The sequence below is a fragment of the Carassius auratus genome, chromosome 40 (assembly GCF_003368295.1).
Source record: "Carassius auratus strain Wakin chromosome 40, ASM336829v1, whole genome shotgun sequence".
NCBI classification, from domain to species: Eukaryota; Metazoa; Chordata; class Actinopteri; order Cypriniformes; family Cyprinidae; genus Carassius; species Carassius auratus.
In genome coordinates, this window is record NC_039282.1 from 7,166,059 (window position 1) to 7,181,748 (window position 15,690).

At 40.2% G+C, this 15,690-nt stretch overlaps 1 protein-coding gene across 3 annotated transcripts; it reads right to left on the reverse strand.

The window, feature by feature from the left end:
- Nucleotides 1-937: 937 nt before the first annotated feature.
- LOC113058430 (sodium channel subunit beta-3-like) lies at nt 938-15,062 on the reverse strand. 3 transcript variants are annotated; one of them, XM_026226327.1, is made up of 7 exons: nt 14,743-15,059; nt 14,335-14,442; nt 12,749-12,912; nt 12,432-12,666; nt 10,492-10,630; nt 8,712-8,795; nt 938-2,087 (listed from the first exon to the last, which is right to left on the reverse strand). In XM_026226327.1, the coding sequence occupies exons 2-6, from the start codon at nt 14,387-14,389 to the stop codon at nt 8,732-8,734; spliced, it is 657 nt and encodes a 218-aa protein (XP_026082112.1). In that variant the 5' UTR covers nt 14,390-14,442; nt 14,743-15,059; the 3' UTR covers nt 938-2,087; nt 8,712-8,731. The 3 variants fall into 3 exon arrangements, with proteins under 3 accessions (XP_026082112.1, XP_026082114.1, XP_026082113.1); XM_026226328.1 differs by lacking the exon at nt 938-2,087 and adding an exon at nt 7,243-7,685 and having other exon boundaries at nt 14,743-15,060; XM_026226329.1 differs by lacking the exon at nt 8,712-8,795 and having other exon boundaries at nt 14,743-15,062.
- Between the last annotated feature and the right edge of the window lie 628 nt (nt 15,063-15,690).

Below are 15,690 nucleotides of genomic sequence, written 5' to 3' on the forward strand. Positions count from 1 at the left end.
TCCTGCACATATTGTCATAAGGAGCCCCAGAAGCACACATCTAAGGATGTTGACACAGGCAGGATCAAATGTAGGCTACAACACTGAGCGAGGTAAGAGACACCCGTAGCACCTTTGTTTTCAGATGTTGCTTCCAGGGACCACTTTACAAATGTCAGCCCTGAGGCCAAAACATATGACAGGACTTGGTCTTTGTATGTGTGGAATGAGTCTATTGGATGTTTTTTTTTCTTTTCTGGGAGTCATAAAATGCCATGAGTATGTCGACACAGGGTTATAGTTATAACTGAAACCATATAAAGAAATGTATTACTTTAAATTAAATGTTAACTAAAATTATATATATACTTAAGACTAACTTATTAAACATTTCTTATTTATTTTAACTTAATGTAGCCTACTAAAATAACTAAAAAATAAAATAAAAACTGTAACTAAAATTGAATTTTTCGTGTAACAAAAAACAATGTGTTGCATCTTGAACTATCATGATGGCAGCTCCTACTTGAAGAAAGTCTAGATTTGTCTGTGGTGTTACTGTATGTGTTTTGAAATATCCCAAAACGTTGATTATTTTAATAAGTATGCCTTGCCAATGAAAAACGTCTACCGTACTACTTGAGTCAACTGCAGTAATACTGTATGAACTACAGAGGGAGACAAAGACCGTTGTTGACAATACAACACGCCCCTTTGTTCATTAACAGAATTACGTTCATTATGTAACTCTAGAATATTTGTTCACAGTCTATGTGATCATGCATACCATCTAAATTTTTTAGGAAACACGATTATTGTTTTAAGGACAATTAATATTTGCATGTAGGCTAATACATTATCCTAATGCAATCTTGTAAAGTACATCCTATACTATGTGCACACTATATAATTACATACATGCGTTAAAAATCTCTGGTGGTGGGGGCTTTTGTAATGAGCACTAAGCAGTCAGACATTTTTTGAAATGCATGACCTGTTTTAATATACATGACAAGTTTTGACATGTGATGAGCAGCTCCATTATAACATGGCAGAGCAAGCGGAATATTTCTGCGGTGGTAACAATGACATATATAAAACAATGCAAAAGTTAACAGAGACAAGCCGGCACCAATAAAAAAAAATAAAAAAAAAATAGATAAATTGTATGTATAAATTCATAACACCAAAAGTGAAAAAAGGAAATGCATACAAAGTTGAGTTTTATATCACAGCTGAAGAAATTGTTACTACTTCCAACCAACTATGGACAGTCAATCTGCAAATGTTTAAAGTATACAGATGCTGCTAAACATCACTGAACATTAACATCATGTTGCAATGTTGCCTCAGTTCAAACTACCATTGTTGGAATAATGTATGTACTTCAATCTAGTGCTAGTATTAATCCCAAGAACTTGCTTTAATGCTGCAAGATCATTCAGAACTGAATGCAATGACCAGTGTAAACACAAATGGCAACATGTGTTCAATTAAGCTGCTGTACGCAACATTTCCTCATTACAGATGTTTACCTGCCACCGTTGCTCTGATTATTCATTACAAAGTGGCAAAGCTTAGTGACTTGAAAGTTTCTTTTAAAATTAAAAGCAATAAATAAATAAATAAATTATCATATGATTCATTGTATAGAAAATATGATGATAAAAACCAAGTCTAATTGGAATCTAGGCTTATCTTCAACAATTTCTATCAAAAGAGTAACAGCATATGCCAAAGAGGGAAAGGCTGACATGTATTCTGACAATAATGACTGACGTTTGGATTAGAAAAGTGCATGTATAGGGAGTATGATCACTCTTCAGCTCCGAGCTACTGTATTTGTGTCTCTACTAAGGCAAAAGTCGAGGACAGACACATAGAGATCCTCATCAGTCTGACATTAGACGTTTGTTACTGCTGACCTCCATTGAGACAGTGGGAGATAATGAACCAGCTGAGAGTTTCTTCCACACATCACATTATCAAGACAAGAGGGATTTGATTTAGCAGGTTTCCTGGTTTCTCGGAGCAGCTCCAGGAGTGTCAGAACAAGATCACTGCCAGTCCTCCATTTTAAACCGGTTGCTATTCAGAATCATCAGTACCTGAAACAGAAAGCAATGTGCAGATTTGCCTAGTTTAGATATATTGTATTTGTATATGTATGTGTGCGTGTGTGTGTGTGTGTGTGTGTGTGTATGTATATATATATATATATATATATATATTGTAAGACTCCTCTTGTAATTACTCTCCAAGCCACTAGGGAGCGCTGTCTGCTACCACATGTAATTACTCTCCCAACCATTGGTGGGCACCCCCCTGCACCTTAATGAGAACCTTCCAGGCCACTAGGTGGCACTAACGGCCGTGAACTCTTTAATTAAGACTGCTCATTAAGTTAATGTTTTCCACCTGTTCTTTGACCTATTTAAGTTTGGCAGTTTCATTGTGCTGTGTTCAGTCTTGAGCCTACCCAGTATGTACTACCTGTGTTGTAGACCTGTTAAGTTTCATTTTCCAGTTGCTTATTGGATTACCTTCTGTTTGGTGCTGTAAAGCTGTAACTGATATTCTGTTTATATTTTACTACTGAGATCAAGTAAAGACTGCCTGCCTTTGGGTTACCTGAGCCTCTGAGTTTGCCCTTCCTTCTGCACATGGGTCTTCTAAGAAACTGTTTTTCCCAGTAGACCAGAGGTAGAGAACTAACTTACCCTGACTGGGAGACCCGGGTTCGAGACCCACCTCAGGCACCTTGTGCCAGTCCACCGTGACAGCAAGACTGAACCATGGAAGTAGACCCAGCAGAGGAACAGACTCCTCCCTCCAATGTGGAACGGATACTATCTGAGCTCTCTAGTCAAGCTGCGGCCATTCATAAACATGAACAAATCCTGACTGAGATTCTGCAGCGTCTGAGACTTCAATCTGTATCTCAAGCCTCTACAGACCAACAAACCCAGTCCATACCTCAACTTACTCCAGTTCTGCCAGTCCTGTCCCAAGGTACTGCTCCACCACCTGGTCTCCTGCTTGAGCCTAGACTTCCAGCCCCTGAGAGGTATGATGGGAACCCAGAGAGGTGTCGAGGATTCATTACCCAGTGTACCCTTGCTTTCCAACTGCAGCCTAACAGTTTCCCTACAGAGAGCAGCAGAGTGGCTTATATGACAACCCTTCTTGTGGGAAAAGCACTGGATTGGGCTACAGCTCTCTGGGAGAAGAGGTCTCCTCTCACGTCCAACAGTGATCTCTTCATAGCTGAGATGAGGAAGGTCTTCCACCACCCTGTTAGTGGAGCAGAGGTTGATCATCGACTTCTTCAACTTGCACAAGGAACCCGCAGTGTTGCAGAGTTTGCTATCGAGTTCCGCACCCTGGCTACCGAAAGTGAGTGGGATCAACGAGCCCTGAAAGCTGCATTCCATCGTGCTCTATCACGTGAGTTAAAGGATGAGCTGGCCTACAGAGACCCAGCCCCTGATTTGGAGTCTCTAATTGATGTTGCCATCAGACTGGACAACCGCATTCGAGATCGTCAAAGTGAACGTTGTCATGAGACTCGACTACCCGCGATCCACACCCCCACTGGTTTTGTGGAACCTTCCTCACTGATTGGGTGTCCTGAGGAGCCAATGCAACTGGGAAGAACCCGGTTATCACAGGCTGAGAGGGAGAGACGAATGAGAGATAAGTGTTGCCTGTACTGTGGTGAGTCCGGTCACTTTCGGTCCAATTGTCCTGAACTGGCGGGAAAAGGCAGCTCTCGCCCAAGACGAGGGGGCCTGGGACGAGAGTAATTACTTACCCCCGACCAGCAGCTTCGGGCCTTTTGATTGATGTTTCAATTTCCTGGGGCAATGAACGTCACGAGCTCATGGCTTTCATAGACTCTGGTGCTGCCGGAAACTTCATGGATTCCGCATTGGCAACACAGTTAAAGATCCAGCCCATCATTCTCCATGATCCCTTAACTGTTACCGCATTGGATGGAAGGCCCCTAGGTTCTGGCCAGGTAAGCCAGTGCACCACATTGCTCCATTTTCAAGTAGGTTCTCATAGAGAAGAGATACAGTTTTTTTTAATTAATTCTCCCGAGTTCCCTTTGATCCTTGGGTACCCTTGGCTAGCTCTGCATAATCCAAGAATTGACTGGTCTTCCAACCAGATAAGTGGGTGGGGGCCTAATTGCTGTGTGTCTGGTTTGTCTCTCTGTCATTCTCTTGAGCCACAGGCAACCTTCCCATCCAAGGAGAGCCTGGCTATATCTGGAATGAGACAAGTGGCTTCCACAGATCTCTCTACCTCTCCCGAGTTATCCCGTGTCCCCCAAGAGTATGCAGACCTCTGTGAAGTGTTCAGCAAGGAACGTGCTGCCTCTCTTCCTCCCCATAGACCTTATGATTGTGCCATTGAACTGCATCCTGGCACCTGTCCACCTCGAGGGAGGCTATTCTCTCTGTCTGCCCCAGAAAGAGCTGCTATGGAGGAATATATCAACAAGGCTGTTGACAGTGGATTCATCCGCCCTTCAACCTCACCAGCAGGTGCTGGGTTTTTCTTTGTGGGAAAGAAGGATGGCAGTCTCCGTCCATGTATTGACTACCGGGGTTTAAATCGTATCACTGTAAAGAATCGTTACCCACTGCCATTGATGACCTCCGCCTTTGAACTTCTACAAGGTGCCACAATATTCACCAAACTGGATCTTAGGAACGCCTACCACCTGGTCAGGATCCGTGCCGGGGATGAGTGGAAGACGGCGTTCAACACCCCAACTGGCCATTATGAGTATCAGGTAATGCCCTTTGGTCTAGTCAATGCCCCAGCCATCTTCCAGGCATTCATTAATGATGTTCTACGAGAGATGCTAAACAAATTTGTATTTGTTTATCTGGATGACATCTTAATCTTCTCCCGCTGTTACCAAGATCATGTCCAGCATGTCCGGCAGGTTTTGTCTCAACTGTTAAGAAACAAGCTCTTTGTGAAGATTGAGAAAAGTGAGTTCCATGTATCAACTGTCTCCTTCCTTGGGTTCATTGTCTCCAACGGCAGCATTCAGATGGATCCTAGCAAAACCCAAGCAGTTCTGAACTGGCCTCAGCCTTGCTCTGTCAAACAGGTACAGCGCTTCCTTGGGTTTGCAAATTTTTATAGGAGGTTTATAAGAAATTTCAGCTCTATTGCAGAACCCCTTACAGCCCTTACCAAGAAGACCTCAAAGCCATTTCAGTGGACTGAAGGGGCTAATCAGGCATTTGAGCTGCTCAAGCACCGCTTCACCTCTGCACCCATCCTGACCCTCCCTGATCCAGATTTGCCTTTTGTAGTAGAAGTGGATGCATCAGATGTCGGCGTGGGAGCTGTTTTGTCTCAACGGGCCAAGAGGGACAATAAGCTTCATCCTTGTGCCTTTTTTTCACGTCGACTCACCCAAGCAGAAAAGAACTATGATATAGGTAACCGAGAGTTACTGGCGGTGAAGCTGGCACTACAGGAATGGAGACACTGGCTAGAGGGGGCCAAACACCCATTTGTCATTTGGACCGATCACCGGAACCTCACATACATCCGGGAGGCTAAGAGGCTGAATCCACGCCAGGCCCGATGGGCTCTCTTTTTTAACCGCTTTGAGTTCATTCTCTCTTATCGACCTGGCTCAAAGAACTCAAAACCTGATGCCCTTTCGCGACAGTTCGACATGCCAGATGTGGAGGACAGACCTGAGCCCATCATTCCCAGCTCCAAGGTGGTGGCAGGGGTTCAGTGGGGAATAGAAGTGGCAGTAAAGAAGGCTCAACGACAACAGCCTGACCCAGGTAATGGCCCCCCAGGCCGCCTTTTTGTTCCTAATGTTGTACGCTCTGATGTGTTGCAGTGGGGACATGCATCTCTTCTTTCGGGTCACCCTGGAGTTGCAAGAACTTTGAAGCGCATCCAGACACGGTTTTGGTGGCCCAGTATGCAGGTGGATGTCCGAAGATTTGTGTCTGGCTGTTCTGTATGCGCCCAGAATAAAGAGTCTAAGACCCACCCTCAAGGGCTACTCCATCCTTTACCCATCCCAAGACGTCCATGGTCCCATATCTCCCTGGACTTTGTTACTGGACTTCCTAAATCACAAGGTAACACAGTCATCTTGGTGGTAGTAGACAGATTCTCAAAAGCATGTCACCTGATACCTCTGCCTAAGATCCCCACAGCTTGTCAGACCGCAGACCTCATGATGCAGCACGTCTTCAGGATCCACGGGTTTCCTCAAGACATGGTCTCTGATCGGGGGTCACAATTTACTTCTCGATTTTGGAAAGCTTTTGGCCGTCTAATTGGAGCATCCATCAGTCTGTCTTCTGGTTTCCACCCTCAGTCTAATGGGCAGACAGAACGGGTCAACCAAGAGATTGAGAAGACCCTCAGGTGCCTGGTGTCCAATAATCAAAGCACCTGGAGCTCCCGTCTGATCTGGGCTGAATTTGCTCATAACACCCTACACCATTCATCCTTGGGCATGACTCCATTCGAATGTCAATTTGGGTTTCCCCCAGTTTTGTTTTCTGAGCAGGAACTGGAGGTCCAGGTACCTGCTGCAACTCAACTAGTCAAGCGGTGTCGTCAGGCCTGGCGGAGAGCACGTACAGCCTTACTGAGAGCATCACAACAGCAGCAGAAACAGGCCAACAAGCACCGTAGAATTGGGCCATCACTACGTCAAGGTCAGAGGGTGTGGTTGTCAACTAAAGATCTTCCACTTCATCTAGAGTCTCGGAAACTGGCACCCCGATTCATTGGTCCTTTTAAGATCCTTAGGAAGATCAACCCTGTGTCCTACCAGCTACTCTTACCAAGGTCTATGCGCATCCACCCCACTTTTCACATTTCACGTTTGAAACCGGTTGTCTGTTCTCCTCTGTCCACAGCCAAGAAGCCCCCTCCATTACCCCAAGTCGTGGGTGGGCAGCCAGTGTATACAGTCCGTCGACTGCTAGATTCACGTCGAGTCCGTGGGAGTGTGCAATACCTAGTGGACTGGGAGGGTTATGGCCCAGAAGAGCGGTCCTGGGTGCCAGCTAAAGACATCCTAGATCCAAACCTGATCAGAGAGTTCCACCGCCATGACTCCAACCAGAGCCAACGGAACGTCAGGAGCCGTTCCTGAGAGAGGGGCTCCTGTAAGACTCCTCTTGTAATTACTCTCCAAGCCACTAGGGAGCGCTGTCTGCTACCACATGTAATTACTCTCCCAACCATTGGTGGGCACCCCCCTGCACCTTAATGAGAACCTTCCAGGCCACTAGGTGGCACTAACGGCCGTGAACTCTTTAATTAAGACTGCTCATTAAGTTAATGTTTTCCACCTGTTCTTTGACCTATTTAAGTTTGGCAGTTTCATTGTGCTGTGTTCAGTCTTGAGCCTACCCAGTATGTACTACCTGTGTTGTAGACCTGTTAAGTTTCATTTTCCAGTTGCTTATTGGATTACCTTCTGTTTGGTGCTGTAAAGCTGTAACTGATATTCTGTTTATATTTTACTACTGAGATCAAGTAAAGACTGCCTGCCTTTGGGTTACCTGAGCCTCTGAGTTTGCCCTTCCTTCTGCACATGGGTCTTCTAAGAAACTGTTTTTCCCAGTAGACCAGAGGTAGAGAACTAACTTACCCTGACTGGGAGACCCGGGTTCGAGACCCACCTCAGGCACCTTGTGCCAGTCCACCGTGACATATATATATATATATAGAGAGAGAGAGAGAGAGAGAGAGAGAGAGAGAGAGAGAGAGAGAGAGAGAGAGAGAGAGAGATTGAATGTTTCGGTTTTCATAAAAAAAAAAACACAAATACATATATATGTACAGTGCACACATGTATGCATTTAAGTTATACATATCTAATTATACATGAATCTATTAAGAAATATGCCAAATGAATACATTTAAAAATAAATATCAATATAAAAATAAAATGTTGGAATAAAAATTGCAGTCATGTTCCATGTTAATGAATAATGTGGAAAGTTAATCATGTGGAATAATGTTAACTTATTTGATTATATATATATATATATATATATATATATATATATATATATATATATATATATATATATATATATATATATATAATAATTACAATTAGTAGTAGAACGCGTTTTTAGTAATTAATAAACATCTGCACTTCCACAAATAATGTTGTGTTTCTAGAACTTTCAACACTATTTTCCATCAGAAGTTACATAACCCCCACCAACAACAAAAAGTCCTCCTCAAATTACAAATCACTTCAGTTCTGGTAAAACATATCAGATGTCACCGCAGGAAGCTGTATAGAAATAAAATAATAATAATAAAAGAAATACATAAAAAAAACAAGCAGGGTAATTAAGAATAAATGTATCCAATCACAATTCTCATATTTCAAATGACTTTAAACAATGCAAAATCATTGATCAAGAAGTTTACAAAGAGAACAAGCCCTGACCTTAGCATTACCGCTGCTGTACTTTACCTCTTATTAAATTATCGTGAGAGATCAGCTGATGTTAGTAATTACTGGACATATATGGCAATGAACAGAGGAGTGGATAGGAATGAAGATCCGGTAATGTTAAGAGAGGATGTGGACAAGAAATGAGAGAAACAGACAGCGATGGTGGAAGGGTTCTAGTCAGCTACTTGGGATGAGCGGAGAAATGTTGATGTTTCTAACTGAGAGGTACATTAAAAAATACCGTTATATGGTGTGAGACTTTTATTCCGTTACAGCAGGGTCTGGGTTTTCTTTATTTTCAGAGGGAATGGCTAAGTAGTCTGTCCTGTAGACACATGGGTACAAAAGAAAAACGCAAAAACTAAGAGTTGAGGGTGCACTGCTGCACCAACTTAGTCAGGAATAGCATACCTGAAAAAAATAATAAACAATAAATTGTATATATATATATGTGTGTGTGTGTGTGTGTGTGTGTGTGTGTGTGTGTGTGTGTGTGTGTGTGTGTGTGTGTCTGTTACTTATCATCACATCATTCTTTTTTCAGTGGTGTGTGTGTGTGTGTCATTCTTTTTTTCAGTGTCATATAACAGCAGTTCATAGTGACCAAGGGCTCAAAAATAAACAAATAGACCGTTAACAATGATTAAAACAACAACAAAAACTACAGTTTAAGTCCAAATGTATTACCTAATACTCACTAGTGGTCATTGAATGTCAAGCTGTGTAATGAATCCTACAAGGTTTTTTGGTTTCTTTTCTTTTTTTTCCATAGAGGTATGGAATCATGATGTTAAGTAACAATGACATTTTATTTTATTTTTTTGGCTGGCTTATTTCTATAATACTCAGTGACTCTGGCGCAATGTGATGCAAGTGTGTTTGCGAGTTTCAGTTCGTTTCATTTTCCCGTCCAGTGTCACGTCTTTTTAATTAGCAAATGCATTTGCGCCCGTTTGTGCACCTATGGGCATGCTGGTCTAAAAAAAGAGATGTGTTCAGGCGCAGTGCTGGCGCATTGCTATTTTAAGGAGCTGAAAATAGACTGCGCCAGAGACCAACTCAAACCTGGTCAAACCTGGTCGCAATATTTTTTAGTTTTTACAGATTGCCTTGGTAGAAAATGCGCCTCTGGGTGGGTCCACAGTGCACGTTGACTTTGCTTATTACACACAGTTATGCATCACACAAACATGCCAAATATTTAAACAAAAGGATTACAGTTTAAAACAATATTATTTTGTATACATAAATATAAAAATGTAATGATGGATAGTCATTGCATGTATTAGAATTAGGCTACCTATTTGCAGTTCAGCCTATTACTACTTATAATGATGAATGAAATTAATTGAACAATCGTGCCAATACATACACATATATATTAACTGACTCATCCCGCGGAGCTTTGGTGGATTCCCTGCCTGATTACAACAGGTAAGGCTGACGGGCCACCACTTTATTTTCCATACACTCTGCATGACTGATGGGACTGAGTCGCACTAATGCATGCTTTTAAAGCACTTACACACACATTACTCATATGTATGTGTGTATGGCTGCGTTTGTGTGTCATGGTAGTCTATTGTGCCTCCAAACAATCAGTAGTCTCCAGAATACAGCGTTAAAATCATCACTAATGATTGAAACTTCGATTAGCCCATCAATTAACATCTTGTGACAGGAAAAGCTGTGTGTTTGTGAGCAACAAACATCAAGATGTTTTAACTTAAAACCATTGTTTCTACCTAAAATATATCATCCTTTATCCATAATATTGATTTCTCCAGTGAAAAAGTCAATTCGCGTTTGAATCAGGAGAGAAATATGTTCAAGTGAAAACTAATATCTCACTGGATTTTAATGTGAGAGGACAAAAGAAGATGGCCTGAGAGTGAGTATATTTTTAGCAAATTTAAATTTTTGGGTCAACTATTCCTTTAATTGGACCACTTAAACTTGTAAGTGTCACTTAAAGTCACTTAAAGACTGTAACTGGAGACACATGATAATTTAATACTCACGCAGTGTCCTGCATTTGCTCCTCAGATTTGGAGATCTTCCTGTAGCAGTAGATCATCTCCATCAGCAACCAGAATGTGAGGAACACCAGCAGCACATACATCATGATCTCTGAGTACAGCGCTGCGGTGTCTTCACTCGCTGAGAAAATGAAAATATGCGATCAGATGGAATTTTATACAACTAATTAAGCAATCAATGGAAGTCTGTTAAGACTGATATACTGTGCCACTTAGGATGTTGTTGTGATGAATTCATCCAGAAAGTAACTCAAGTGAAAATGAGGACAAAAGTGCAGAATGCATGAGTGGACAAGTCAAAATATAGCTGCACTGATGTAATGCACTAGGAGAGTTAATAAAGCTATTTCAGGTCATCAGGAACTATAACCAAGTGCAACTATAAGTCGCCTCAGAGATGTCATGCTTTGCATCCAGGTGGTACATTTGTGAGTGAGTGGCTTCATATACTGTAAAAAAAATTCAACCCCTTTTTTGAGGATTTTTTTTTCTTTTTTATTGTTATATGTATAAAAACAAGGTATGCATGGAAGTTCTGTGATAATCAGAATGAATCAAATGCTGGCAAGAATTCATATGAATCATTTTTATCATATGAATCATTTTTATTTAAGCTGATTTTCATTAAAGGGATAGTTTGCCCTAGAATGAAATATTAGTCATCATTTACTCACCCTCTTGTCTTTCTGAATCTGTATGACTTTCTTTTTTTGGAACATTAAAAAAATAAATAAATAAGAATGTTGGTAACCAAACAATTTTCAGTTACTTTTTTACTTTAGCTGTAGTCATGCAATGGAAGTAAATGGGAACCAGAACTGTTTGGTTACCAACATTCATCAAAATATCTTCTTTTGTTTTCTTAAGAAGGAAGACATGTCTGGAAAGACATGAGGATAAGTTGATGATGACTACATTTTTGGGTGAACTATCATTTTAAGTTAATTCATTTAGGTGTTCATTGGGTCGAAATGGATTAATATTTTTTTCTGTCTGAACCTTAGAAAACAAATTATGGCAAATCATTAGCATGCAAACACAAAACCACACAATGAAACAAACATGCTCTGAAACTACTTCATTTTAACTTTCCTTTGGAGGACGATGAGACTCAAAGGTCATATGACTGACTGAAAGACTGTATACATCAACAAGAGTGCAGAGCATGTGACATTTAATAGAAAGAAAAAAAAAAACGTTTGTACAATTCTACAAAATCTCTTACAGTTGTCAAAAAGGACCTGTGATCACATTATAAATAGTATTTATGTCTCATGCACTGCAGTGAATAGATCTAAAATGGCATGGAATGTAAAACCAGAGTTGTACTGTAAGTTTGTGGTTCTGGGAGGCTGCTTGCAATATTCAAAATATCTTCGAAAGCCACCACTTAAATACAACACGGTCAATGTCTATCTGTGAACTGAGACACAGTCGCAGATAGAGATGATGCATTGCGGTTGCATGATTAAATACAGACAAATATACATTAGGTAAAGTATATTCGATTGAAGTGAGAGGAAGTACTCTGCATTCAGCAGGCATCTTAGGCATCCAGAGAATAGCATACAAACCAGAATCTTTACATTACCCATTACAACAGATAGAGAGGTAAGTGGCTGCTTAGATAAAGCCCTGAAAACAACTTCCTGCCTTCCAATAAGTAGGCTTAAATTACAATAAAAACACAACAGAGCACAGGATTACTAGAACAACACAACACATCAGGATACAGTTCAACCACACTAAAGGAAGGACACTGCTGAGGTCAATAATATCTGGTTTTCGGGTACAGCATGTTTGGAAACTGCCTGCAGCACAACCATCCAAATCACACTGCAGAGATGAGGTAATCAGATTGGATATATCTAGACAAGTACTGTATGTCCACCACCAGTCTAGTGGTGTGTTCTCTCACTTACCTTTCATTTTTACCCTAAGATTGATTGTGGTTTTCTTGGTGGTGGAATGCTTGTATGAATCGAACTCAAAGAAGCGTGACACCTCACATTCGTATGTGCCAGAGTCTTTTAGGGTAACGTTTAGGATGCTAATTGAGACGTCCTGCAGGTCCTTGCTGCCGTTCCATGTCAGACGGCCCTTCCAGTACATTTCTACATCCTTTGGCTCCTGTGGCTCACGATCATACTGATAGATCTGTACAGGGGAAATTATTTTGTGTCAGATATTATTATTATTTTTTTAATACGTAAAAAAAAAAACTAAGAGATGATCTCACAAGCACTTTTCTTTTATCTTCTCCAGTGAAGAACCAGTCCACTTTGGTCTCGGCAGGGATCTCCTCTCGTTTCATGCAGTAGCTGCAGGTTAACTTCATAACACGGCCTATGATGGCCTCTGTGTCTGATGCTACTTCCACACACACCAGCCTGACCTCCTGCACTGCAGAAAATACAGAGTATTACCACACACACACTGTGTAAATCTAGCTATCTGTCTATCCATCTGTCTGTCTGTCTATCTATCTATCTATCTATCTATCTATCTATCTATCTATCTATCTATCTATCTATCTATCTATCTATCTATCTATCTATCTATCTGTCTATCTGTCTGTCTATTCCATCTGTCAGTCTATCCATCCATCTCTGCACCTTTCATCAACATGTAGGACATACAGTCATGCCCTTTGGCGTGAAAAGTTAACACTTTCCTAAAAGCATAGCTTCAGTCTGCATATACTTAAGGAGGTCAATTAAATCTAAGGCAGAGATTTCTCAAGGGAGCACCAGAGAATAAGAAAGAGAGACAGAGAGAGAGATCATTATTCATTACAAGCTCCAATTCCAGAAAGAGCTCACAGCCAGATCACTTCTGCTCAGACAAAAACATACCTTATAGCACAATGATTTCTGCAGACATATGTTCAGTATTGGCGGCACAGAATGCCTCATTAAGCAGGGGCCGGGCCGGGATGAGGCCTCAGTCATGTGAAGATTTTTCTGGAGCGTTCACTCGACTGTGAACATAACCTCTCTGCCATTGTTGAAATTGAGGCCATCTTACATAACTCATAGCCTCCAGCCCAAGCTGCCAACACTGAACGTGCCTTTTCTGTTTGAAGGGTCATATGGGCCAATGGAAATGCCAAATGTAGCTGTCCATTCCAAAAATACGGACAATGTATAAAGATGACAGTTGTGACATATTTCACTACGAGTCAAAGAATGCAATCTTAAAGGTAGATTAAATTCTATTTTAAATCTGTTCTGATGACACCAGACTGCCACAGTCAGTGAAGCAGTGTGAGTCCTTGACACTTATGGTACTGTTTAGAGCTGAATCAATGCCATCTTTGTCTGGGATTGTATATATATATATATATATATATATATATATATATTTTTTTTTTCTTTTTTACAGATGTGAGATGTACTGTCTGTACTAATGTTCTGATGTATAATTTACTGATTTATCTACTAGGATATACAGACATTTAAGAAGCTGTGGGAGGGAGTTAGTGAAAATAATTTTGAGAAAAAAAAATAGTAAACAGGGTTTTCATAAAATTATCTATTATATATTATTTAGGTTCTGATATGCTAATTTCATGTACTGCAAATATCACAACCACAAATAATTTAGAAATTACTTTTAATTACAAAAAAGTCATATGGTCAGTTTAACACATTTAAATGCAATTGCATTTCTGAAAAATGAAGACAAGATTTTACACTACCCACTATTAATATTACTATTATTGTTCTAGCATTTTCTTTCCATACTTTGTACATAACAAAATGGTGTCTTGCACAAATTTTTTTTATTGTTCTAATGCTACTTTTAAAATGTCAAAATACTTACCAGCAAATATGAACAGCAATAGAAAATGCAGCACAAGCCTCATGTGAGATGCCATGCTGGGAGATCTAACAACAGAGTGGCTTCTCAGGTAGAGTGTTCCTCTAAGTGCTTCAAGAAAAAAGAAAAGTCGACACTGACTTGATTTCGCAGAGGTTAAAGAGGTTACACACACACACACACACACACACACACATATATATATATATATATACACACACACACACACACACACACATATATAACTCGTATAGAAAAATAGTTCAGCACCACGGACAGCGCCCAATCTTAATTTCTTACATTTGATACTTTTATGAAACAACTTGGAGCTGACGTTTCATGCAGGGCTACGGGACTGAATGAACGTTGAACGTTGTCGTGTTTTTCAAGAGAAAGTTTGAGCTTTCTTACCGTGAACGTTTTAAACTAGAAGTGGACGCCGCTGTTCCATTTCGATACTTGAATCTGAAGACCTGTGGTTTTTAATGATTCCTGTAGAAAATTCGCGCGGAACGAAGAAATCCAGCGCTTTCACAACGAGCTGATAGAGAAGATGTCAGTGACAGAGAAGGATTACCGTTTCCTTTTGTTTCCTTTTACATCCACATAAGCAGTAAGGATGCTCCATCGTCAAACCTCTGCCGCTGTAGAATAAGAGACGCCTGCCTTTGTTTTCTTCCTAATAGCCACTTACTCATGATAGACATTGATCAGTGCGCATGCGCTGCTTGGTCTACTTTCAACCATTACTTCTACAAACGGTGCTTAGAAGTGAATTTCTTCACTGAATAAGCGAGTCTTAAAACAACTAAAAAATAATCACTGTGAATTAAAACATTGACAAAAAGGCGATATTTTAAGGATGCTTTTCATAAACGTTAGGTTGAAATTGTCACGTGTTTAAAATGTTTTAATAATTTTATATTACAGTTTTATTCAACTTATTAATTACAATATTTGATGGCCAAAAACATGATTACATGTTTTTGCATGTTAACTTTTTGTGTATCATTTAATAGTTTTTCTGCTTAAAAAGAGAGGATGTTGCTAAAAAGGATGTTAATATAGGATGTTTAATAGCAGTTTTCATGGTGACAACTTTGCCCAGACAGTATTACAACATTCCCCAGCTATGAAAAAAAAAAAAAAAAAAAAAAAAAGATTTTACATTGAACTGTAATTTTTTTCTCTGGACTAGTCTGTTGAAATGTTAAGTACTGTAGTCAATTATTTGGTCTACACAAAAAATGTAAAATTTTAAAACCCACCATAAAAAGTATTAACTGATCTAAAAAGTGTGATTAGCCCAATCTCCCCTATACTAAATAGTTCAATTCAAGGCAGATGCCTAATAAGTGA